This window comes from Ambystoma mexicanum, chromosome 1q, assembly GCF_040938575.1.
Source record: "Ambystoma mexicanum isolate Mex_15411 chromosome 1q, UKY_AmexF1_1, whole genome shotgun sequence".
Lineage (NCBI taxonomy): Eukaryota > Metazoa > Chordata > Amphibia > Caudata > Ambystomatidae > Ambystoma > Ambystoma mexicanum.
Window position 1 is genome coordinate 1,341,032,846 of NC_090922.1, and position 26,694 is coordinate 1,341,059,539.

At 47.5% G+C, this 26,694-nt stretch overlaps 1 protein-coding gene across 1 annotated transcript in view; it reads left to right on the forward strand.

Moving 5' to 3' along the window:
• The window catches only part of NRDC (nardilysin convertase), a 1,236,039-nt gene that overhangs the window by 458,942 nt on the left and 750,403 nt on the right, over positions 1-26,694 (forward strand). The window contains exon 19 of the mRNA XM_069642204.1: positions 9,619-9,670. Within this exon, the coding sequence (XP_069498305.1) occupies positions 9,619-9,670 (52 nt within the window). The remainder of the gene's footprint in view (positions 1-9,618; positions 9,671-26,694) is intronic.

Below are 26,694 nucleotides of genomic sequence, written 5' to 3' on the forward strand. Positions count from 1 at the left end.
CCATCAAGGCGGACACGGAAATGGCACGTGCTCTGGGCACGCTACAGCAGCGACAGCCGCCCTTTCGGTCCTCGGGAGGCAAGTCTACCCGATCTTCAAGGGGTTTCGGCAGGGGCTCCTCTCCTTACTGCCAACCCTCCCGCTCCTTGGCCCAAGAAATGAACAGAGGCTGCTACAAGGCCTTCGGAGGAGGATGCTGTCGTCATCAGGGACCGCAAGGCGGCCCGTCTAACTCCAAGCAGGAATGAACCGGCCCGGATATCGGGCCCCTACCCGTGCACCCCGGTGGAAGGCTGGCTGGGGAAATTCATCAGCGCATGGAAGTCCATCTCCACCGACTGTTAGGGAGAATTCTCATTCAATGGCTAATTTCCCTTACCTAGTGAGTCCCTCAGCAGCTTTTCTGGATTTCTGGAGTACATTTTTTCCACTTGGTAAGAGTGTGAGCTTTTCCCCCACTCTTACCCATGTTTTGCCATGTGCATTTCATCTGTTTTTATGATTGTGGGCTCTGGAGTACACCACTTCAGTAGCCCCCTTCTTTTGTGTGTTACACAGCACCTTCAGTGCAGTAACACAGAGTTGTCTTTTAGACTTCCCACCGACTCCATTTCTGGGGCTGACTACTGTCCCCCAGAAAAGGGTAAAGTTGGCATTACTTTACTTAGTCACTTAACCTCAGATCCAGTACACCCCATCTTACATGGAGTACTGGAAAGGGTGAATCCTTAGCCCTTTTTATCTGTACTTCCCAGAGCACTGTTTCGCTCTTTTAACATTTAGACTTGGCTGGTGGCAGTGGTATCTACCCTAACTTTTCTACCACGATTATACTATATAAACGTGGTATTGTTTTAGGCTATTATATTAGCCTCAAACTTAAACCTGCTTGGTTTATTCGCCATTTCTTTTTGTTAAAGTCCTTCCTGTGTTTTACTTTGCGTGGCAAATCAGTTTTGCCTTCTTTGTTCTGTCTTTTGGCGGGCTTCTGCCAAGAAGCCCTCCTCTAGGCGCCTGGGTGTCTAAGTGGACTGAATGTGAGGGAGTGGTGTAGTCACCCCTGCACTAGGGTTTTTTCTCCCTCTGCAGGATTTTCAAACTTAGGTGGCCTCTCCACTGTGTACCTGATACCCCTTACTGTGTTCACCGTGTTCCGAATTTGTGGTAAACTAGGGTTTTTTTCTCCCTCTGCAGGATTTTTCAAACTTAGGTGGCCTCTCCACTGTGTACCTGATACCCCTTACTGTGTTCACCGTGTTCCGAATTTGTGGTAAACTAGGGTTTTTCTCCCTCTGCAGGATTTTCAAACTTAGGTGGCCTCTCCACTGTGTACCTGATACCCCTTACTGTGTTCACTATGTTCCGAATTTGTTTTAAACTAGGGTTTTTCTCCCTCTGCAGGATTTTCAAACTTAGGTGGCCTCTCCACTGTGTACCTGATACCCCTTACTGTGTTCTGAATTTGTGGTAAACGAACGCCTGCCGCTCTCTTCCTATCCACTTGCGCTTGTCCTGCCTTCCCCCACCCACTCCCTCCTATTCTATGGTGCTCTCTATCTCACCAATCTTTTCTAACTGCTTCTCCATTGACTATCCTGCTCTCCTCACTAAATCTGGTAGGAAAAAGTTTAAAAAGGACATCCTGGTATCCAACCCAGGCCTCCCTATCGCTGACACCTACACTAGTGCCTCCTCCAAGGAAACTCTCACGGACATCCTCTTTTTCGTGCCTTCTCCTGACCTATGGACCCTTCATATGGTCTCTGTGCTCTCTCCTTTCTCCTCTTCCCCCATTAATGTTGGCACCCGTTGGGATGTCCTCTTGGCTTCCTTCCACTCCTCTAAGGCCACCATTAATGTCTATGCTAATGGGACCGTCTTGGTCCAAGGCCCTCAGGCCAACCTTCACCTCTTCGATAGACGCTTCCCACGCCTCATCAACTTCCTCTCCTCTCCTGCTGTGCCTCCTCCTCTGTCCTCGACTAACTTGCCTCTTCCCTCCCTCCCCACCCCCTCTCATGCTTCTTCTTCACCTCCGCAGGGCGTACCTCTGATCTGTAACCCTCCCCGGAAGTCCTTCAAAGATGGCAAACTTCTCCACATTGCCACTCTTAACTCTCGCTCTGCCGTCAAACATTCCTCTGATATCTGCCGCCTTCTTGAGGAACTTGACCTTGACGTACTCGGTCTCACTGAGACATGGTTCACGGCCAGCTCTGTCACCAGCTTTGACACACTCCTACCCGACGGTTACAAGATCCTCTCTGTGCCCAGGCCCAACTGTGCGGGGGGAGGTGTGGCCCTTATCTTCCCTGAGTGGATTCCTGCCACTGTTACTCCCATGCAGACCTACTCCTCTTTTGAATGTCTTGTCTGCCGACTCTCTCTCTCTCTCCTAGCCATTCCCTTACCGTGGCTACTATCTATCGGCCACCTGGTCAAATTTCCTCCTTCCTCTCCGAGTGGGCGGACCTCTCCCCCTCACTCCTGTCCTCAACCACTCAACTCCTCTTTCTTGGAGACTTCAACATCCACCTGGATGCCTCCTGTCCCCCCTCTGGACTCTTTCGCAACCTCTGCGACTCTCTCTCACTCTCTATTCTCCCGTCTGGGCCGACTCATTCTGCAGAGCACACTCTTGATGCCCTGATCTCCTCTGACCTTCCCCTCTCTGTCCCTCTCTCCACTCCTCTCTCCTGGAGTGATCACTTTCTCCTCTCCTCCCACCTCACCCTCCCTACCCCACAGGCAAAGCCACCCCCATCACTGCCACCTTCCTTCTCGGTCATCCGACCCATGAAGCGCGTGTCAGTTGAGGCTTTCGCTGCCACCTTCTTGCCCCCTCCTCCCCCTTCGGCTGAATCCCACCCTGACACAGCCCTCTCCACTCTCCACTGCGCTATATCTGATACTCTTGATATCCTTGCCCCTGTCATGAGAATCCGCCTGAAGCCCAAAGCCAAATGTAACTCCTGGTATGACTCGGATCTCGTCACCCTTAAGCGCAAGTGCAGGGTGGCAGAGAGGAAATGGCGTGCTTCATGTTCATCCTCTGACAAACTGGCCTGTCGCCTGCTCCAAAGGCAATACCGGCTCTCCGTTCTCACCAAGAAGAGAGCCCTTATCCAAGCCCGCATCTCTGCGGCATCTAAAAATTCGGCCGAACTCTTTAAAATCTGCAAGGAGCTGGCCAACCCTGCTGCAGTCTCTACCTCTCCTGTCCCCTCCCAGGCCCTCTGCACGGCACTGGCCTCTCACTTCATTTCAAAAACTCAGGACATCCTGTCCTCACTCTCCTCCTATAACCCCCCCCCCCCCTCTATTCCCTGCCCTTCCTCTGGCTCTTCTGCAGCCACCCCTCCTCTCTCCTTCTCTTCCTTTCCCCTTTTTTCTGCTGACGAGGTTTCAAGACAAGTCCGATCTATGAAAGTCTCATCAAAACAGGTCCACCCCTGTTCCTCCAAAACTATCAAGGACCACATTGACTCCTTGGCTCCTGCCCTTGCTGACTTCTGCAATCACTCCTTCGCCTCTGGAGTCTTCCCATCCCCTCTCAAGCACTCCCTTGTGCACCCCCTTCTTAAGAAACCCTCTTCCGACCCTTCTTGCCCAGCTAACTATCGCCCAATCTCTATCACTCCCTTCCTGGGCAAGCTCCTGGAGAAACTGGCCATCTCCCAGCTTAATCTCCATGTGAATGTGTTGGTAGTCTTCATGACCATCAGTCTGGCTTCAGAGCTGCCAGAAGCACGGAAACTGCTCTCCTGAACATCCGTGAGGACCTGCTCTCGAACCTTGACTCTAACATTCCATGTGTTCTCATTTTGCTTGATCTCTCTTCTGCCTTTGATACTGTCAACCATACCATCCTGCTCAACCGTCTCCGTGATAACCTCGGTATCACTGGTCAGGCTCTGACGTGGCTGACCTCTTTCCTCTCAAATCGACCCTCCCAGGTCCAACTGTAGTCTTTCCTCTCTGACATCTTCTTCTCTACCTGTGGTGTCCCCCAGGGATCTAACCTCTCTCCCTGGCTGTTCAACCAGTATCTGGCACTTCTCGCCCACCACATCACCGCTCTCTGCCCCTACTTTCAGTGCTATGCGGATGATACCCAACTCATTTTCAGGCTACCCTCGGCCTCCTCTTCTCCTTCCCTCATCTCTGACTGTCTTTCTGCTATCCAGGAATGGTGTGCCGCCAACGACCTCTGCCTTAATGGCAGTAAGACTGAGATTCTACTCATCGGCACTCCCACTCCCTCCTTCCCTGCTGCTCTCTGGCCGGCCTCTCTGGGCCCTCTTCCTACTCCTACCTGCAAGGCAAAAAACCTTGGGGTCATCTTCGACTCCACACTCTCCTTCTCTCCTCACATATCCGACGTATCTAAGAAGTCACACTACCAGCTACACCTCCTCAGAGGCATCCTTCCTTTCCTCTCCTTCCCCCAGAAGCTCACTGTCTCTAGAGCCCTGGTTCTCTCTAAGCTGGACTACAGTAACAGCCTCTATCTTAATCTGCCCGCCTCTACTCTCCGCCCTTTGCAACTCATCCAGAACAGGACTGCAAGACTTGTCCTTGGCCTCAAGCCCAGGGACCGTATCTCTCCAGGACTGAAATCACTACACTGGCTCCCAGTGACTGCGAGGATCAAGTTCAAAACCCTCTGCATTGTCCACAAGGCCGTCTGGGGCCTTCGGCCAAAATACCTTCAACTCTCTCTTCCTAAATATCTTCCTTCTCTAGCTCTTCGCTCATCCGCCTCCAACTCCCTCAGGGTCAGCCGCTTCTCCAAACAACGAGTTGGGGGCAGATCTCTTTCCACTGCAGGGGCCTCCCTCTGGAACAGCCTTCCTACCTCCCTGAAACTTGAGGAGAACCACCTCCGGTTCCGGAAGCACCTCAAAACCTTCCTCTTTGCCTCCGCTTTCTCTCCCCCTCTCCCCTGCTAATACTACTGAAACTGCACTGAATCTGCAACTGGGCCATTCACCGTTCTCGGCCCAGCCACTCTCCCCTGCACTGCCTCCACGGCAACCCCTGCACTACGGGACTGTGTCTGTATCCATACAGCCCCCCTTCCCAGCACTTGTCTGCACTTACCTCGCACTTGCCACCAGCTGGCCCTTGTTATTTATCCTGTATGCTGTATGCTTATAACCCTGTACTGCACTTTCCCCTCTCCCTTCCCCCATGCACTTTTCCCTTCCCCTCTACCCTTGCACTTGTGCGATCTGAATGACACCTGGCCTAGTAAGATCGTTGTCTGTCTCCCCTTGTTCCCCCCCCTGCCTCGTCGCGCCTTGAAACACTTGTGTATAGACGCGTTACAAATGCCTTATCATATCATATCATATCCCAGGAAACCCAAGTCGCACTTTGCCATGATTGGCCGAGGTGGTTGTCCGGGCTGGACAAACCCCCCTGCTGTGTGATTGACAGCCAGGCTGTGTGAATGGGGGATTTTTCGCATAAAAGGCATGATTCTTGGGCTAGAAGTCAGTCGCCACTGGAACTACAAGGAACCGAAGAGAAGCGGAGAAGTCGGCTGCTGCAACTAATCCTGTCCCGGTGAAGCCCTGCTGCAGACCTGAGCTATCTACCCTTCGACGACCAGAGAAGATCCAGTCCGGAGTAGTCTTCCCTTGAGCCCGGTGGGGATAACCAGCTCATCTTCTACAGCCAGAGGATCCTCTTCTTGGTCGAAATCGCTGCACACTGCTGTAGTGGTCCGCATAGCCATCTGAAGAGCCTCTTCTGTTTTTAAGGAGCGCATTTTTTATTCACCGTCACTGCTGCTGGCTACCTCCCTGTGTGGTGCAGGCCCCTCCAGACGTCCTTCTTGCCGAAGCTCCAGGAACCGTGGGTCTGCAGAGAACTACCAGGAACAACTGCCGTTGCACCAGCTTCTTCCTTGAATAAGGTACGGTGTTCTGCTTTAGGAAAATAGGGTGAATCCCTTTTTCTCTTCCTACAAGGCTTGCCCTCATCTTCCCTCCTTCTTATAACTTTTGCTTCCTCTGTTGACAATATCTAAGTACTCCTGGCAACGTTGAATCTTGAACTGTCCGACTGTGTGATCCTCGACAACAGGAACCCGGTTCCACTTGACACTGGCTCTGGCCTATTGACTCTTGAATTTCTGTCTGAGTGGTCTCTGATTCTGTCTGCCCTGACAAAAGTATTGCCTATGATTTATGCCCCCAACTCTCTCTGGTTAACTCGGGGGCTAAGTGTGTTTTTGCCCGGTAACATTCCTGCCGCCGATACGCTTTTCGTTAGTAAGACCGAACTGTCAAAAAGTGATCGCATATGTATTCCCGGTAACGTCTTTTGTTTCACAACACCGGTCCGTTAAAGCATAGGGTACTTACCTTGAGTTATACTGTACCAAGTGAATTGGTTGGTTGTAGTATATTTTACGTGTGGTTTAGAATTAATAGAAGTGTTGTGTTCATAACAAACGGTTTAAAAATAAATGTACTTATATTTTTTAGCTGAAACCTTGAGTCAGTGTTTGCTTGAGTCACAGTGATTGTGGTCCCTTTGTGTAATCTCTGCTACTGCTCATATTCTCTTGAGATAAGCCTGGCTGCTCTGCTACTGCTACCACTTTAACATAGTAGTACAGGCTTGTACCAAAGGTAAAACTTGTATTACCACTTGTAGTCTTAATTGCGTGTAGTGGTCCCTAAGGGCACTGCACAGGATTCTGCCTACCGACCGCTGGGTGCTGGTCGCTCTCGCCCATGGACACACGCTAGAGATCCAACAAAAGTGTCCCCGAATACCACTGGTGGCCCGGCAGGAAAACCACGTCCCTCAGCTGCTGCTGGAGGTTCGGGCCACGTTAAAGAAAGGGTCGATAGCTAGTTGCAAAGCAGCTCTGGGGTTCCAGGGTTTACTAAAGGTACTTCCTCGTGCGAAAGAAGACCGGGGGCTGGAGACCTATGCTTGGCCTGCGGCGACTGAACAAATACATAAAGTTCTGAATGGTCACTCTTCACATGCTCGGACAGCTGGAAGAGGGGGGACCTTCTGTCATTGTTGGACCCGGAGGATGCGTACTCATCCCCATTCACAAAGGACACTGCAAGTTCCTTCACTTCGTAGTTCAGGGGAAGCATTACCAATTCAAGGCCCTTCCCTTCGGACTGAAGTCGATGCCCAGAGTCTTCACCAAGTTCCTGGCACTGGTGGTGGCCCATCTACAACTGCAAGGGATTCACGTCTACCCTTACTTGGACGACTGGCTCATCCGGGCCAGATCAATGGAAGTCGCCGCCGACCACACGGCGAGGACCGTTCGCCTTCTGACGGATCTGGGGATCTCAGTGAACTATGCAAAGTCCTGCTTGACTCCATCGCAGGATGCGCTGTTCCTGGGATCCCGATTCAACACTTTGTCATGCCTGGCGTCACCGTCGGAGGAGAGGATAGCAGCCATCCTGGGCAAGGTGCAGCGGTTGTTGGCACTGAAGATCGCCACGATGATCTATTTGCGACGACGACGATCACCAAATGCCGGCGATTCGCCAGCAGGTTTCCCCAGCCGGAGAGCATGGGTGACGCATTCTCATTCCCCTGGGACGGCCTAGTTCTGTGTGTTCACTCCGTTGCTGTTGCTTCTTCGAGTCATCATTCAACTCAGACGGTTCCGGTGCAGGATGATCCTCGTCGCTCCAGCATGACCAAGGCAAATCTGGTACCTGTACCTTCTCAGCATGTTAGTGTCCCCTCCAGGCAAGCTGCCAGTGGTCGTGGATCTTCTCGCCAGGGAAGGAGGCACAATTCTGCACCACGACCCAGGATCGCTGAACCTGAAGGCCTGGCTCCTGTAGCTTTAGAATTCGGGGGTTACGATCTTCCGGTGGACTGCAAGGAGGTGCTCGACACGGCCAGGGCGTCGTCGTCTTTAAAATGATACGGACACAAATGGAAGAGATGCGCAATTTGGTGTCGTTCACAGAAGATTGATACTCTGAGGTTTAAGCCCCCTGAGGTACTGTCACATTTGCTGTCATTGGCTAAATCGGGGCTGGCTCATGCCTCCAAGGTTCATCTGGCAGCTATCTCCCGCGACACCAGGTCCCCGGGACGATCTTCGTTGTGGACGCACCGTCTTAAGGAATTCATCAACGGACTGTTCCGAAGGTTCCCACTGGTGAACGCTCCGGCCGCAGCATGGGAACTCAAGGTGGTGCTGCCTAGGCTCATGGGCCCTCCATTTGAACTTATGCAGACAGTTCCACTGAAGTTTTTGTCCTTGAAGACCGCTTTCCTCGTGGGCATCACCTCTGCACGACGGGTGGGTGAGATCCAGGCTCTGTCATGTAAACCACCTTATATTTCCATGAGACGAGGGTGGTGCTGCGGACGCACCCCTCCTTTTGTTTAGATCGAAGTGCCATCGGACTTCCATCTAAACAAGCCCTTGGTGTTACCTGTGTTTTTCCCCGACGCCTTCGTCACTGGCTGAGAGGACTTTGCAGTCACTGGATGTGGCCCCCACAAAGTTTCCGGAAAACTTTTAAGCTCTTTGAACTTTGGTCCTGTGAACCATGGGAAGGCCCTGTCGAAGTCTGCCATTTCCAGCTGCTCTGCGGCTGCTACAACAGCGTTTGTCTGGTGTGCCCCTGCTGGACATCTGCAGGGCTGCGACGTGGAGCTCGACGCACACCTTCACGAAATTCTACTGCGTCGACAGGGATTCCAGGGAGGAGTCCAGAGTCGGCCAAGCAGTGCTGCGCAACCGTTTCGCTTGAAGGTGAGCTTGGTGGGGAGGTAAGAGATGCTTATGTTGAGCCTTGCCACCTCACGTGGTTGTGCATGTGTGTACTGCTTTGTTCTTTATTCATGAGCATGTGAATCCATGCCAGACCCCATTCTGGAGAAGGAACAAGTTACTTACCTGGAACTGTTGTTCTACAGCATGGGTCTGGCATGGATTCACATGCGAACCCTCCCTCCTGCCCCTCTGTCTCTCGTCTCTTGGTCCTACTGCCACTTTACATGCTACCAAATCTGAAGATGGCTTCCAGAGGAGGGGCTTAGGTAGAGGGCAGTCATTGGCTGGGGGGTAGTATGACCAAGAGCTCGTGATTGGTTGTTAGGAGAAAGACAGTTCAGAAGTGAAACTGAAACTGATTTTTTCTTTACCGAGGATTGCTAGCCTGACGGGGAATATTCATGAGCATGTGAATCCATGCCAGACCCATGCTGGAGAACAAAAGTTACAGGTAAGTAACTTGTGCCTTCCTCATCGCCCTCCCACATTCCTTCATGAAGAAAGCCTGCAACTATTTGCAGTTCTCCAATTACTCTGCCTTTCTTCGACTCCGTGTTCTGTCCTGGCTGGGGTCATGGGCATGGATGACACCTTGCAGAGCAGACTTGATGCCATAGAGGGCTCCCTGTTGGCTGAAAAGTTCTGAAGCTAGTTTTGTGCCTTGAGAATATTTGAGATAGAATTTGGAGGAGGAAGGACTAAAACGTCAGAAAGAACATTACCGAAAGTAACAAATTTTCTTGAACCCAATTTATCAAAATGAGTTACATTTTTAATAATTGTTCTTCCAGAAAATAATTTAGCTTAGTTTCAGTATTTTTGTCTTTCAGCATATATAAGATTCCATATGATTTCACCCTTGATACAGAAGACTCCTGAAAAGTAAGCCTTTTTAATAAAAAGTTATTTTATGTTCACAGATGGGTAGAAAGAAGTGCTTACCGTTAAAAGCATATATGTATGTGGTTTGACATGGCAAGAATTGTTTAAGGTACATACACTAGAAAATTGTGAATGCCGCTCTAATGGGCAAAAACATCTTGATGAAAGATTATTTTATCAGCTTGTATGTTTTTTTTAACCTGGCTAGCACATAGCTTCCAGTTCACATGATGCCTAATAAGCATACCATTCACAGCTACTAACATGCCTCCTTAATACATCATTATCAGTTTACAGTTTTCTCTGCTAATAGATTGCATGCCACTTAGCTGATTTGCAATTTTTATTATGCTTAGATGGAGCACCATGTCTACTTCTTGTATAGCCCCTCATCACTGCTACTTAAGATTATGACCTCTTTGCACATGACTGGCATTTTCCATTATGTCCTGTTTGCACATCATGTCCACTTTAAATTATGTTCAGTTAGCCATCACTGTCAAACTTAACTGCCCTCCTCTAGAAGGGTTTTCTGTTTCCAGAAAGAAGGTAGGCCAAATTCCCCTGGATGTTCTGGCTTGCGGTGGACCTACGTGAAGGACTGTGATCCCTAGTCATTACTTCCCATTGGACTTTAGGCTGTATGGATGGGCTGGACTGGAAGCATGCAAAACCAAACCTGCAAGCCAATTGCAGACGGGTCTGATTGGTGCTTCTGGCATCATTTAGCTATGAAAAAATGTTTGTACTTGTTATAAAACCAGAGCAGTGTTCATAATTGCTCTTGTTGAAGCCCTAGTACAAGCACTACATTTGGCGGTTTTTGCACTAGTGCAATGTCAATTGCCCCATGGGCTGGAGTAAAGGGACCATTACCATTACTTTGCTAGTGTTAACATTGGGAACATGTAAATGGTCATTGTGCCTCTCCAAATAGCCACACAATGCCTGTTTGCACCATTATCCACCCCCCCTCCTCCAAGGCCAGCCGCTGCACACTTTCCACTGCCGGAGATACCAGTCCACAGAATGCCAGGATATTACCTTACATGTACCTTTAGTTAAAGGACATCACTGCTGAGACCTTGCCATGTCCGAACCAGACGGACGTTCCAAATTGCCCATTGGCTCGCCACTAACCTTGCCACTCCAACGTTCTCAAGCTCTATGCTCAAACACACATGCAAACTAGAACCTTTCAATGCTCGAGCCATCAGCAAATAAATAATCCACATGAAATGGAATACTGGGCTCCTGAGCGAGTTAAAAATCGAGGAAATTGACAATCTGTACCTGAAAGAAGAATAATACCCTGCCTCTCTTGGAACATGAGAGGCTACTGGTCTTTCCTCTTTCACCCAGCTGGGCTCCAAAATCTTTTGTCTTCGGACGACTTCATATTACGAGAAACCTGGTTGACTGTTCCTTTTCATGTTGGCTATAAATTACTGCATCATTTTGCAATGCCATCAAATCGGGGCTGAGCCAGGGGGGGGGGGGGGGGGGGTTGGCGATTGGCGCTAGATCAAAATATTATTTAATGCTTTTTGTATCTCAATCCTTTTCCCCTTATGTACTGTATGCCATACTTACTGTTCCATCGGCTGTCATAAAGAAAATTCTGGTGATCCGCCCACTGGCCTAGATACCATAGCCATACAAAAGAGAATAGGAAAGGCTATCTTTGCCTGGCACAGGAGCCACTGTAAAGTTTTAATCATAATAGCTGGTGACTTAAATACTAGGCATCTGCACTTATGTCAGCAAACTGGGGTCCGAGCAATAACAAATGGAAAAACTTTGTCAATCTATCAGCTGGAATGCCTACCCCTCAAAATGTCGAATCTAGCAGTTCCCACATTTACGTGGTTGAATGGCAGTGTCCATTCACATATAGATTATGTAATAGTCGATTCAGGAATGGTATCTTGCTGGGATATGGTAAAACAGTCCTACTGATCTGAGCGATCATGCCCTCATCACATGGACTGTTGATATAGCACCTTCTCGAAGACAAAAGATGTGTGCTGCCAATATAAACCTTAATGCTGAAGGCAACCGCATTAGGTGGACGGCTGACCGGATTAAGGAGATACATTATTTCCCATCAAGCAACCACCTAGATGAGGAGGATGGGTGGACAGAAAAGATATGGACCTGTCGGGTCTCATTGCATCACAAACGAACTGCATACACAAGAGAATGAAGAACTCATATGGCAATAGGAATTGGCCACCACTTGCTATGATCCAAGAACAAAAAAAAACTAAAACATAAAGAATGGGCCTCAATTAGAGGTGCCAAGGCACCTACTAGCCAGGAAAAAGAGGCAGCTTAAGATTGCTACCCTTCACACAAACTGGATAAAATACAAACAATCCCTTTGAGTGCAAACTGGCTGACCATTGCCTTCCTACTAAAATGAAATGATAGCCAAAAATTCTGGTCCTGGTTTAATGATTAACAAAAAACTCGTTTGGCCAGAAAATTAAATCCAGTAGCAGAGACTGCATAGGAGATGCACATAGGAATTGTACACTGCCCATGGAAATGTGACTGAATCTGCCAATGAGGGGCGTCAAAATCCAATATGGCGCTCCCTGGAAGTAAACCTGGAGGATTTAGAAAACGTCCTATGAAAGTTAAAACCCTCGCGCTCCTTGGCCTGATGGTGTTAGGGAGAATTCTCATTTCTCTGCTAATTCCCTTCAACCTTTTGCTGGACTTAAGGACTTTTGAATTTTAACCCTGGAGTGGGACCTTTTTCTCACTCCCTCATGTGTTTTGACCTGATTTGGATTGTTTCCTCTGACAACCTCCATAGACATCTACTTTGTGTATAGTGACACACAGCACCGTCAGTGCAGTGTCACAGAGAAATCCTTTAGATTTCTCATAAGGTTTAAATACCTTTTCTTGTTTGAACTATCGTTCCCAAGAATAGTAAAGTGAAATTGACTTTACTTACCTTTCCTCTTTGTAGGTCCAGCACACACCATCTTATGTGGAGTGCTGGGTGGTTACCTAGTAGCCCCTTATCCTACATTCTCATGTAAAACTTTTTCGGAGGCTTGTGGAATCTGCTTAGATCACATGATGTGCATAGGCCGACATCTAGTGGAAGCTGGGGAGTATTACAGTTGTTTTCTTCGAAACTCAAAAAGGGACGTTGACAGGGCGTGCTAGTATTGCAGTAATACTATCCCTAGTGTGACGTCCACTGTACCCATGATCCCTCACGCGTCGAGGTCCATCAGATTGTTTTTTTCCACCATGCTAGACGGATGCGTATGGCAGACTTCCTTTTGGCGACAAGCCATTGACTTTTATACAATTACGATAGTTTTTCTTTCTATCCTTTCATCGACTGCCGAAACACCACACGGTGAAGAAAGAAAACTGCCTGTCGGAGACCACTGCGACAGACCGTGTGGCCTTGGAAGGCCGTCCCGGGCCTCAGCCCAGACAGTAGGGAGTGAGGGGGAGGCCATTTTAGAATGCATATTCTCCCTTCCTACAATTTGTTCGCCCAACTGCCATTTCCTCATTAAAGGACCGCTCCACGAAACGCTGGGCCCATTATGGCAGGCAACTCAAGGCCATGGAGGTAGAGGGAGCCTTTAGCGATGGCAGCAACGCCGCACTTTCGTACGGCGAGGGCATCGGAGTAGCTTTAGCTGCTCAAGCGCAGACCCCCGACCCTGTAGTACAGGCCGGCAGGATTGTTGTGGGGACTACACCCGGCGGCGGAGGCGGCAGCACTTCAAAAGCGTACATCACCAAGCACATAAGCCACATTTGACAGATGAGGTCGAATACTCGACGATGTTCCACACACCGTGAAAGGTCCGAGTCCCGGTCCTCTGGGCAATCTCGATCAAGATCGCCACACGACAGGGTTCAACCATTGAAAGACGGCTAGGGTGGTACACGAATAACTCCATCCGAAGGCCGATCGTCCGCAGACGAAGCCTCGGCTCCCACACCCGAAGTTTGACGTTCATCGTTTGATAAAACAGCAGGCCCCAAGAAGTCTGTTAAACACTCCTCTGGGACCCAGGGTGGAGAAAAACATCATAAGAAGACCTGAGACCTCTCATAGGGACAAGAGCCCTCCTTGGGAGAAGACATCACAAAAGAGAATATCATCCAAGCCCATAGAGAAACCTAAGGACACTAGACCAAAAATGATACCTCCCACTGATGAGGGTGTGGGTATTTCCCTTCAACCTATTGTGATCCCAAGTTCAAAGGAATGGTCTTCACAAGATATTGATGGGGTTATGCGAAGAATGACCTTCATGGCTAATTCTTATGAAAAAAACACACATTACTTTCAAAGTTTCCACTCCACTCCTCCCACCTCAGCCCCTTCCGGCTCTCAAGCCTCTGCCTTACCCACTCAACCCCCTTCTAAGAGGTCTCACTCTAATGTCCCCTTGCAAAGCCCAGTTATAGATCTATTTAACCCTGAAATAGACCCAGAAGACCAGGAGGATCTCTTTTGTGGAAACATCTGACCCTCAACTTAATGAAGAGGATACAGATTAACTTTTATTATGGGGTTGAAGAAAACCCAGACCAGGAGGCGAACATGTACTCCAGGATTCCCTTCTTAATCAGGACACTCCAGTGGTTGATTCCCCTGTCGATAATCCACCCCTCCTCAATGAAGTCTTAGCCAAAGCGGCGGAACACTTCCAAATTGACACACAGGAGGTACAGGAGGATAAAGACTTCGCAGAACAAATACTGGGGAACAAAAAGACAGTAGGTCAGTTTATCCCACTACTAAATTGGGTCCAACACAGAATACAGCCTTCCTTAGAAGCACCCAATCTCACACGGGCCGTTAACCCGCGTATGGAAAAACTATTCAGGCCTACACCATCAGACCCCTTATATATAAGAGGCCAATTGAAACCAGACTCATTGGTTGTTACCACGACAAGAAAGAGTGCAGGAACACCCTTTGCTTCCTCCGAGGCCCCACCGGATAAGTTTAGTTTCTTTATTTGTACCACACGCCGAACCTTGAGGTAACTAGGCGCCAGAGACTTAGAGGAGGTTACAACAGAATATAGACATACAAGTTAATAACAGTAAGTGCAGTTGACCGGATTACATGGTGGTCGAGAGGCAGACCCAGAATAAGAGTGCATTAGTGTGTCAGACAGAGGTGGAGTTCTTGTTGGCGAGGCAGGACTTGTTTTTGCTCTGAAGGTCCAAAAGGAAGTTTCTGCTCTAAGGTTCAGCGGTATAGCGTTCCATTGTTTGGCAGCTGGGACCGGGAAGCTGGAGCCACTTGCTTTTTTAGTGAGAATTTGGGGATGGATAGGCAGTGAGAGTAGTGTTCTGGTTGGTCTGGTTTAAGTGTGTTTGTTAAACTTGTCTGCCAAGTATTTGGGGGCATCATTAGAGAGGCACTTTTGGACGATGACGAGAGATCTGAGGGTGATTCTGTCACGTACAGGGAGCCAATGGGCAACTTGTCTGAAGCTGGAGATGTGCGAGTGCCGCAGGATACTTTGAGCCGCTCTGAGGGCATTATTCTGCAGCACCTGCAGTTTGTTCAAATTGCGTTCTGAGGTGCCAAGAAAGAGTGTTGCAATAGTCAATTTTTCAGAGCACTAGCGCTCTGGCTAGTGTAATGCAACTGGAAGGCGAGAGGAAGGATTTGTAGGCATTGATGAGCTTATTTGTATACGCTCTGTGGAGGAGGCTGTGGCGTTCACCTGTTTTTTGAGCGAGTGTGGAATCTAGATGGACCCCTAGAGTTTTTATTTCTTTGGCCAGAGTGATTAGGTTACCGTTTATGTTGATAGAAGCGTAATGGGGGTCCAGTTTGTTTAGCCGTGGTTGGGAGCCGACGAGAAGGAGCTCAGTTTTCTCGTCGTTGAGGCATAAGCTGTGTTCTGCCATCCAGGCTTGGATCTCCAGGTAGAGGTTGTTGATCCGTATGGAGTCCTCTTCATAGCAACCTGATAGGGTGATGAGAATCTGGGTATCATCAGCATAATGTGTATGTGACACTCAGGCTATCAAGGCAGTCTAACAATAGCTTTGTGAAGATATTGTATAAGGTCGGCGAGGCGCACAAACCTTGTGGGTCTCCATAGGGGATGGGGATGGGGTGGGCTGAAGCCCCCGATGAGAAGACCCGGGTGGTTTGGTCGGCTAGGAAGGACTGGACCCAGACGGTCGCTTGGCTAGAGAAAGCAGCTGAGGCCATCAGATGTTCGGTGAGGATCTGATGGTCGACTAGGTCAAAGGCTGCTGAGAGGTCAAGCAGCAGGAGAATGGATAGATTGCCCTTTTCCTTTGCCTTGTCCATCTGGATTTTTAAGTCCAGGAGGGCTGTCTCTGTTCCGTGCCTTGTTCTGAAGCCAGATTGTCTAAGGCCCAGGAGGTTGCTCTCTTCCAGATGTTTCTGGATTTGCAGGTAGGCCACTCTGTCTAAAATTTTTAGGATGGAAGGGACGGTGGTAATTGGCCTGTAATTGGTTGGCTTGTTGGGGTCTAGGTTAGTTTTATTTTAGAAGAGGCATGATCCAGGCCTCTTTGAGGCTGCTAGGGACTGAGCTCGTTTTGAAGGAGGCGTTGATTAGGGCTGTTATGAAAGAGGCTAGATCGTTGGCGCCTTCCTGGATGATGGGGGCTGGGCAGGAGTCCCCTTGGCATCTGGATGGCTTGAGGCCTTTGATGATGCTTTCCACTTCTTTCGTTGACACCGGGGTGAAAGAGAAGGGGGGGGGGGCATGTTGCAGTTTTAGAGGTGTTTGGTGGTGGAGGGTATACTTTTTTGGCTAAGCTGAGCTTTTTCTGTTCAATTCTGAATTGTAGCATGGCAATTCTGTCTCCCAAGGCTTTTGGATCCTCTCACACCAGTCTGCATCTTTCACGCAGGTTTCTGAGGGTGTGGAGAGGGACTTGAGTTCCCCGAGGATGAAGAGCTCTTTTGTTCTACATTTGGCGTTCTCAATTCTGTTGTCATGAGTCTTTCTTTTTTGGCCCCGAGGATAGAGGTTTTGTAGGTGGTGCCGCTACCGTGAGTAGTGTTTTGTTGACCTGGTTGGGTGTTCCGAAGGATTTTAAGCTCAGGGGTGAACCATTTGTTCAAGTGGACTGCTGGTTTAGCTTTAGTGAGTTTGATAGGAGCGATGGTATCTACTGCTATTTCAAGTGTTTTATTATAGAGGTCAGCAAGTTTATCCACATCTAGGTTGGAGTAGTTTTCAGGATCAAGGATGTTGGGGATTAGGGGGGGGGGGGCGAAGGCTCTGCAAGGTGATATTGCGGTTATTCTTGGTGAGGGTTTGCGGGATAGTAGCTGGAGGGGTGTTCAGTTGTGTCTTCCCTTGGATGGAGAAGGAGATGGCGTGGTGGTCTGGCCATGTGGTTGGTTCATTTTTAAGTATGGAGGTGGAACAGTTGTGATCCGCCAACCAGTTTAAGGTTCTGCCTTTGTGTTCGGGCTGTGATCCTGTGCTGGAACCCTAGTTGGGAGATAGTGTTTTCCAGGGAGAGCGCATTGGCGTTGTGTGGATCGCTGAGGCCCAGGTTGAAGTCCCCTAGTAGGATGGCTTGAGATCCTGTTTTGGTATTAGTGGTCAGGAGGCCAGATATCTCTTCCTCAAATGAGATGAGGCCTGGGGGGTCTGTATATGATGTGCTTAAGGATGGTGTGTGTAGTGAAAAGTCGCAACTTAACAGACAGGAGTTCAGCGGACCGGAAGCTGGACAGAGGGTTCATTCTGAGGGAAAGGGATGTTTTGGCGATAAAGGCTACTCCTCCTTTACCTGAGTCCCTGTCGTTCCTTAGTATTGAGTAGCCCTCTGGGATGGCGAGGGATAGAGCTGGGCCTGCTGCTTGATGCAGCCAGGTTTCCGTAATAGCCAGGAAATGCAGGTTGTTCGTGGAAATGAGGTCTGCGATGCCCAGCGCATGGGCGACCAGTGAACGGGCATTGATGAGAGCACAAAGCAAATGAAAAGCAAAAAGATATATGCGATGGGCAGAAATGTTGCTTCCTTTGCGGCCTATCAAACTAGAATAGCCAATAACGCTACACCTTTGGCAAGTTAGAACTGCCATAAGTGGGAGGAGATGTCTGTGTTACTTTCGTCCTCCCCGGAGCCACTTAAATCACAACTAGCTCAAGTGGCAGCAGACGGAAGGGCCGAATCTACCTGTCTCCTCAAATCAAATTTCGATGCAGCTGACAATGCCGGAAGAGTCATTGCAGAGGGGACTATTATAAAGAGGCACACATGGCTTCGCCAGTCAGGCTTTAGGCCAGAGACACAAACCACTCTAATAAACATCCCAGTGGAACCTAATTTGGTCTTCGGCAAGGCTGTGGAAAAGATGCACTTAAGACAGCAAAGGATGAGAATGACACTCTAAAATCTTCAGGTCAGCTCACAAACAAGCCTACTGGTCAAAGGGGTAACGGTAATTTTCGACGTTTTCGGGGCCAAAATTCAGAGGGTCTGGCTACAATCAAGGCCAAGGTTACTATGGGAATAATCAAGGACAAGTCTTCCAATGCTATACCTGAGGACAACGCAGAGGTCGTGGTGGTCGGGGCAGAGGCCCAGCTTGAGGAGGCACCCCACCTCATAGCAAGTGATTCTGCTCCAGGTACCCTCCCATGCATATCCAGTCGGAGGTCGAATTTCCGACTTCACCCACGCATGGGAGGTTATCGCCTAGGACAGATGGGTGCTGTCCACGGTAGCAGGTGGCTACTGCATAGAACTAATTCAACGTCCTCACGACCACCCCTTCCCCCGACAGAAAATCCACTCGGAGGAACATCAGCGGATCTTTCTAGAAGAAATAACAATGCTTCTATTAAAGGACGCCATAGAAGTGGTCCCAACCAACCAGTTAAACAAGGGTATTTATTCAACTTACTTCTTTGTGCCAAAGAAAGATCTGTCAATGCGCCCTGTATTAGATTTACGCCCTGCAAACAAGTATGTCAAGCCACAAAAGTTCTGCATGACTAGGCTACAAGAGGTATTCCCGCTACTAAAAATGGGGGATTACATGGCAACACTGCATATGAAAGATGCCTATTTTCATATTACAATGTTCCCAGCGCACAGAAGATTCTTGCGTTTCAAGATAACGAACAAGCACTACCAATTCAAAGTGCTGCTCTTTGGAATAGCCTCCGCTCCAAGGGTATTCACAAAGGTACTGGCGGTAGTGGCAGTGCACCTGCACAGGGGAGCAACCCAGTGTACCCTTAACAGGACGACTGGCTCATAACAGGGGAATCGCCTGATTTGAAGACAAAACCTCCAAACAACCTCCTCTTCTAATTGGGCTTCTCATTCAACGCGAAAAACTCAGAGATCTCCTAAACACAGAGAAACGATTGGTTATTCCTTCAGGGGAAATAGTAAAGCATGTGTTACTGCAAATACCACATTATCAGGCTGGCCGCCAGATAAGAGTGCGCAAAGCAATGCGATTAATAGGCATGATGGCATCTTGCATATACCTGGTTCCTCACGCGCGCCTGCACATCCGTCCCATAAAGGAGTGTTTGGCGAAACAGTGGTCTCAGGCAAGCGGTCAGTGGGACGATCTAGTGATCGTTTCGCCAACACTTGTACAAAATCTTCACTGGTGGACGAAAGAGAACCTTACGAGAGGGAAACCCTTCTACAACCTACAGATACAGGCATTGGTCACAATGGGTGATTCACTGGCAGGGAGGGGGGTGTTCACTACCTTCTCCACACAGCTCAGGGTCTGTGGTCTCACACTGCAGCTCAGAACCACAACAATGTGCTGGAGCTTCTGGCAGTATTTAAAGCCCTTCAGGCATTCAAACCCTATTTAACAAACCTGTCAGTACAGATCCTAACAGACAGCACCCCAGCAATGTTTTATATCAACAGACAGGGGGTACACGTTCTCCAAATCTATCCAGACTTGCACAGAAAATCTGGAAATGGGCACTCAGACAGAAAATGTTCCTGTCATCACATGTTCCAGGGGAACTAAAAGCTCTAGCAGACTCATTGAGCAGAGATCCCCTAGTGGCGTCTACATGAAGAAGTCGTAGAACACCTCTTTTCTCAATGGGGTTTCCCAACTATAGACTTATTCGCCACAAGCTAAAATCGTCAATGCCCAGACTTTGCGTCCAGGTTCCCCCAGCTAGGCTTCAAGGGGAGTGCCCTATGGATGAACTGGTCAGGGAAATTTGCTTATGCCTTTCCCACAACTCCTCTCATGAGGAAGGTGGTCAACAAGTTACACAAGGAACCGATGACGCTTATCCTAGTTTCTCCTATGTGGGCAAGACAACCGTGGTATCCACATCTGCGCAAACTGGCGATGTGCGATCCCATCAAGCTCCCGTGCCAGTACAACCTACTCACCCAGCATAAGGGACTAACAATGCACCCACAACCACACTCAATGAACTTGGCAGCATGGCTCCTGAAGTCATAGAGTTCGGACATCTCAATCTACCGCAAAGATGCATGGATATCTTGAAAGAATCAAGAAAACCTAACACTAGGCACTGTTACTATGACAAATGGAGACGATTCATAATCTGGTGCCAGACTAAGCAAATCAACCCGATAGATTGTACGCCATCTAACATTCTAACCTATATGCTCCACTTGCTAGATGCAGGATTGTTGTTCAACTCCCTAAAAGTCCACCTGGCGGCCTTGTCGGCCTACACCACTTCCCATAATAAGGTCTCATGGTGGAAGGTATCGGTCATGAAAGCATTTATGGAAGGGGTAAAGAGACTCCACCCTCCAGTTTTGAACCCACTGCCAGGTTGAGACCTCAATGTGGTACTCGCTAAGCTATTGGGACCCCCATTCGAGCATATGCACATTTCTAGTCTCAAACACCTGACTTATAAAACTGCCTTCTTAGTAGCCATCACTTCCATAAGAAGGGTTAGTGAAATCCAAGCTTTGTCAGTGCAAGATCCTTTCTTTACTATACATAAGGACAAGCTGGTTTTACATACTCACCCTAGGTTCTCACCTAAATTAATCTCCAGATTTCATGTAAACCAGTCTATTGAGCTACCGGCTTTCTTCCAGGAACACAAGAGCTCTGCTGAAGTAAAACTCCACACACTAGATGTGAGGAGAGCGGTCCTCTACTACGTAGACAAGACCAGACCGCTAAGAAAGACAGATCAACTGTTTGTCTCCATAGCACAAGGCAGAGAAGGTGACCACATCTCTAAGAATGCCATCTCTAGGTGGATAGTCCGATGTATCCATCTGTGCTATTCCCTATCAGATAAAACACTGCCTTTTACGCCAAGGGCCCACTCCACAAGAGGTACTGGAGCCACTCTGGCGTGCATTGCAAATGTCCCCTTAGACAGTATTTGCAAAGCAGCTACATGGAGCTCAATACATACTTTCACTCAGCACTACTGCATTGACACTCATTCCAAGACAGATACACAAGTGGAACAAGCGGTTCGAAGACATTTATTCACTCATGAACCTTCTCACATCCCACCTCCTTCTTCCACTGCTCGCTAATCTATGCATAGCATGTGATCTAAGCAGATTCCACAAGCCGCAGAATGGATACATGACTCACCGTAATTGTATTTCTGATGCTTTTATCTGCTTAGATTCACATGCGACCCACCCTTCCTCCCCTCGGAGAGAAGGCGCATGGATGCTTATGAGCTTGTCTGATAAGTATCTGCTTGGATACAACTGTACTCACGCTACACCTTATGCTACCTCATGTCAGAAAATATGAATATGAGGAACCTCGACCCGCGAGGGGTCATGGGTACAGTGGACGTCACACTAGGGACAGCATTACTTGCACGCCCTGTCGACATCCCTTTTCGAGTTTTATACACAACTGTAATACTCCGCAGCTTCCACTAGATGCCGGCCTATGCCCAGCATGTGATCTAAGCAGATGCAAGCATCAGAAATACGATTACGGTGAGTAATGTATCCCTTATGTTACCCTCACTACAGCAAATGGCTGGTGGCAGTTGTTTAATTTTCCTACAATTGAGCTTTTCTACCGCAGGCGGAATCCTCAGCTGCGGTACAGCACCCATGGGTGACCATTTCATCAAAATTGCCCCAGGCTTCTTTTTTTGCCATTTTCTGTTTGTGAGGTCTTTTTTGGGTTTTACTCTGTGCGTTGAGCCAGGTTTGAGACCTTTGTTCATTTTTTCCTTTGGCAGGCTTCAGCCCTGAAGCCCGCATCTGGCTCCAGTGTGTCTGGAAAGGCAGGATGTGAGGGAGGGTCCCGAAACTCCCCTGTCTTTTGTCTCTAGGAATGCCTGAGTGCAACCAGTCCTGATTGGCTGGCCTTTCAGGACAGCCCTCCTGCTGTGTGATTGACAACCTAGGCTGTGCGTGAATGGGAGAAACCTCCTTAAAAGGTGAGGGTTTTGGGACTAGAGGCAGTCGACCACTGGGTGAAATACCTGCCGAAGAAACAGTGAACAAAGCTTGCTGAATCCTCCTGGACCTTTTAATTGCCTGTGGAAGCCCTGCTGCTGTGCTGAAACTCCTTTTTCGATTCAACAGAGAAGCTCCAGAAGGGACGACTTTCCTTAGGTTAGCGGGCCAACTAACCCTGAGATGAACTTCTCCGACTGACTGTACTTCTTTGCTGCTGCAAGAACTGCTGTGCCAGGGGTCGAGATATCTGTGGTCTACTGCAACAACTCAAACCCGGCTAGAAGCTCCACGAGTCTCCTAAAGACCCTCCAGAAGCAGGACGGCCAGAGCTAGAGTCACCTCACCAGAGTGCAGGACCCAATGAGTGAAGGAAGCCCAACCGGCATCGGAGATCCGCAGCGGTTCTGTTTACTAAGCGCTGAGCCCGCAAAATGCAGCTGAACCGAAAAGAGCACGTAGTTGCTGACGACCTCCAGGATGTCCTCCCTCTTGTCCCCACAAATGAGGCTCAGGAACACGGGGTCTGCACCGCTGTAACAGGACAGAATCCAACTGGACCACTCTTCTTCAAACCAGAGGTACTGTTTATACTTGGGGTACTTAACTGTCTTTTAGCTGTGCTTTTCTCAGTTGGGAATTGCAGTGATTTATCTTTAGAGTTGATTCCAACCCTGCTTTCCTCAGGCTCACAGCTTGTGACCCTAAAAGTGAATTTATTTTAACAACTCTCTAACTTTGTGCAAGACTTTGATTCTTAGAAGTGCCTCAGCTCCATAGACTGTTTCAAATTGACTTTGGCTGTCCTGGCTCCCTGCAGATTCTTCTAGCCCATTGACTTAAATATTGCTGTGCCTCATAGGTGGTAACTTGTAAGACCGTTATTGCTGGGAAAGGCTTGTCTAGATTTCATTGGAAAATTTAAGTGCCCTCACATATACTGAGAACCTGTTTAACCTTTTCCTTCCTTAAAACTTTCCTTTCTGCAACTTCATAATCTGCAAAGTATAACTAGTGTGAAGTATAACTAGTGTGATCTATAAATGCCATTACTGTCCTTATGATTGAAGTCACCTCGGTGTAGGAATTGTGTAAGAAGCAAATCCAAAGATTATCCACTAATTGTGCTGATCCTGAAAAGTAATTAAAAGTATATTTACATTAAGTGGATTGCCTTTTTAAAGCATGCTCATTTAAAAATTGATGTTAAATAACTATTTATTACAGAATACTTGAGTGGAAGTGTCACTTGGTTACTTGTATTTACGAATTTCATTGATACAGCTTAGATTTACCCCTTTTGAGATAGGCCTGGCTGCTCAGTCACACTATCAACTTGTGTAGTACAGACCGATACCAAAAGGTGGGTTACCTAATAGCAACCAGATAAGTGTTGTGTACTCTCACACAGTGTGACTACACCAATTCCTACGTAACAGATGGTATCCCAAACATTTTGTTCAAGGAAAACCCACAGCAATGGGCTAAGATTCTGTCCACCATATTGGGCGCATTGAATGAAGTGGTTGTGTCCCTGAGAACTGGCTTAAATCCATACTAGTACCAGTTTTTAAAAAGGGTGACAGTGATTCCAACAAATTACAGAATGTTGTCTATGCTCAATGTTAGCCAGAAGGTTTCGAACATTCCAGACTGGTTTCAGGAAAAAGTATAGTACAATTGATAACATATGTTATCCACTACTTAAAGGTGCAAGCCACTAATGGTTAAAAAAACATCTTAATTGCTGCTTTGTAGATTTCGGTACACGTGATCTTTGGTGTAAAAAAAACTCAAGCGATGGGGCATAGTGCATGAGCTCCTACACCACATTGAGTTGCTGCACACAAACACTATGGTGTCAATACGGTTGGACCAATCTCGCAACCTTAGCAAGCAATTTGGCACCAGAGGGGGATTAAAGCAGGGGAGCGTCTTGGCCCCCATGATTTATAACTTGTATGTCGCAGATATTGCAAAGGCTCTCAGTAATGCAAGACATTTTCCCCAAAAAATGAACGGTGGGCCACTGCTATGCATGACCAATGACGATGACGCAGTTATCTTCGACATGACTCCATGGGACTACAGAGATAGATGGATGTGCTGGCAGAGCTTGCGAAGGCCAATTGCATGGAAATTAACATCTCCAAGACCAAGATTATGTGCCTAGCTGGAAAACTTCCTCAAAAACCCTCTTTTCAGTGGCATCTATATGGGGAGGCACTAGAGATAATGGACCAGTATAGTTACCTGGGAATTCCCATGAAATATAAACCCTCTGCGTATTATTATAGCACAATAATCATCAAACATTCTGTTGCCAGTAAAGGGGGTCTAAACACTGAGGGCATGCTGAAAATCTATCGCACACCCCTAGTTCCCAGCTTACTATATTGTCTGGTAGTGCTTCCTTGAAACATGACACATGGCTCGACAAGAAAAGGGGAAAATCTTGCAGACAATCATTCATGTTCCCTCATCGGTACCAGTTGCAGCTTTGATGCTGGAATACTGGCTCACCTCTATACACGTTTGCAAAGGTCTCTTTTGTATTGTAAAGTAATATCACTGTACGTTAACTCCAACCTTGTGATGAAATTGCTAGGAAAACAACTTATGGTTGTGAAGAAAAACGATTTCATAGATTAACTAAAACAATTCCATAGATTAACTAAAACAATTCCTGGAATCAAGTTATATGTTTTGAATATACCGATGTCAAGGTTAATGGACTCTCCTGACATAGAGATTATGCTTGAGAAAATGATTAAGGCATGGGACGCGATACAAGGCTCTGATATTTTATCTAAGAAGCAAAGATATGACGAGTATTCGCTTCAGGCCATTGATTCGGGTTCCCTAATCACCTATCTGAAAAAATTCTGTTCCGCAACTTTAAAGCGTTTTATGCTTTTTATTATCTATCTCAGGTTAAATATTTTGCCAACCAGTGAGTACCATGGCTCCTGGCAAGGTATCCCTTTGGCAGATGGCATATGCTAACTGTGTACCAGCCTCTTGAACTACAATATACAAGAAGCTACGGCACATTGGCAAATGGATGTGAGAACATAGAAGTGGATGAATTCTGGGCAACCCCATTTGGAGCGAAATCAGTGGTCATAACAGCTGCAGCATTTCATGTGTGGAAGGAGGCATTGAAGCTGGTTTAGCAAACTGAATGAATGATTTTATCGTATTTATTATCTGTGTAAACGTTTTTAACCCTGTTTTAAATAACTGATGTATTTTTAGTGCTTAAGGTTTGTATAATAACCAGATGCACAATAAAGGGGGAAAAACATATGCAAACTAAGCCACTCACACACTCCACCTCGACCTTCCATGTCACAGTTCTGTCCTGTGAATCCCAGCACCACTGGAACACAGCGCTCCTACCTGGACACAAATGTCTCTATGCTCTTGCTAAAATGGATTTTCAGAATTACCCTTTACTGATGAAATGAATCAAAATCGGCGCACACCTGATCAATCTATAGATTATTCACCAAAACAAATATTTGAATAATGTATGGGTGCAGGCAAGGAATACCGGCCCTGACACAGAGTCGTAATAAACTGAGGCTAATGGTGACCAATCTATGGACACTTGCGTCCTCTGCACACCTTCATGCTGATGAATCAGCTGAATTTTTAGTTCAAATTAGCAAAGTTAGTATCAATACAACAAACCTATCCAGTTGAAAGTATTCCATTTACATCTTCCAGTGTTCTTTATTCTTTAGTGTTGAAATAGCAGCCACAGGTGCCCAAGGCGTTCGGGGAAATAGTCCCCTTCTTCAGGAACAGAAAACTACAGATAGAAACAGACGGACCCAATATTTTATACATGACATTTCCCGATGTACATCTTATTACATAACACCATGGGGTGTATAACTATCATGGTGCTATGTAATAAGATGTACATTAGGAAATGCCATGTATAAAATATTGGGTCTGTGTTAGGCAGAATCCTGTGCAGTTCCCTTGGGGAACACTGCAAGAAGATTAAGACCACAGGAGTAAGCAGTAAACCCAATTGGTAGCAGTCTGTACCACCCAGATTTACCTGGTAGCTGTGGCTGAGCAGTCAGACTTCTCTCAAGAAGAGTAGGGCAGTATATAAGCGTTTACACAATAGGGCCAAAAACACAGAGCAAACAAACACTGACCAGAGCTTTGTATAAAAAATATATAATTATTTATTTAAAACACACTCTAGGTAATATACTAGCACTCTAAATCAAAAGTAAGTTTAAACACAGTCAGGTAACGTATACACACCTTCCTTGATAACTATTAGACAAGTCAAGCTAAGACACCACGATTTGTTAAAACAGATGTGAGTGCGTACCCTTATGGCACTCCAATAGTTCAGTTAAAAGGAGAGAAAAAGGCAGAGCATAGAAATAAAACAAGTCCCAACACTTTTAGGAGTTCTCAGCAAGGGAATAAAGGCAGTATACACTGTAGAGCCAAAGTTCATAGTCCAGGCCCACTTTAAATGGAGCAAAGCGAAATGTGCCCATGATCACATGGTTTAAAATGCACTAGAAGTCTTTGCAGAATGTTCA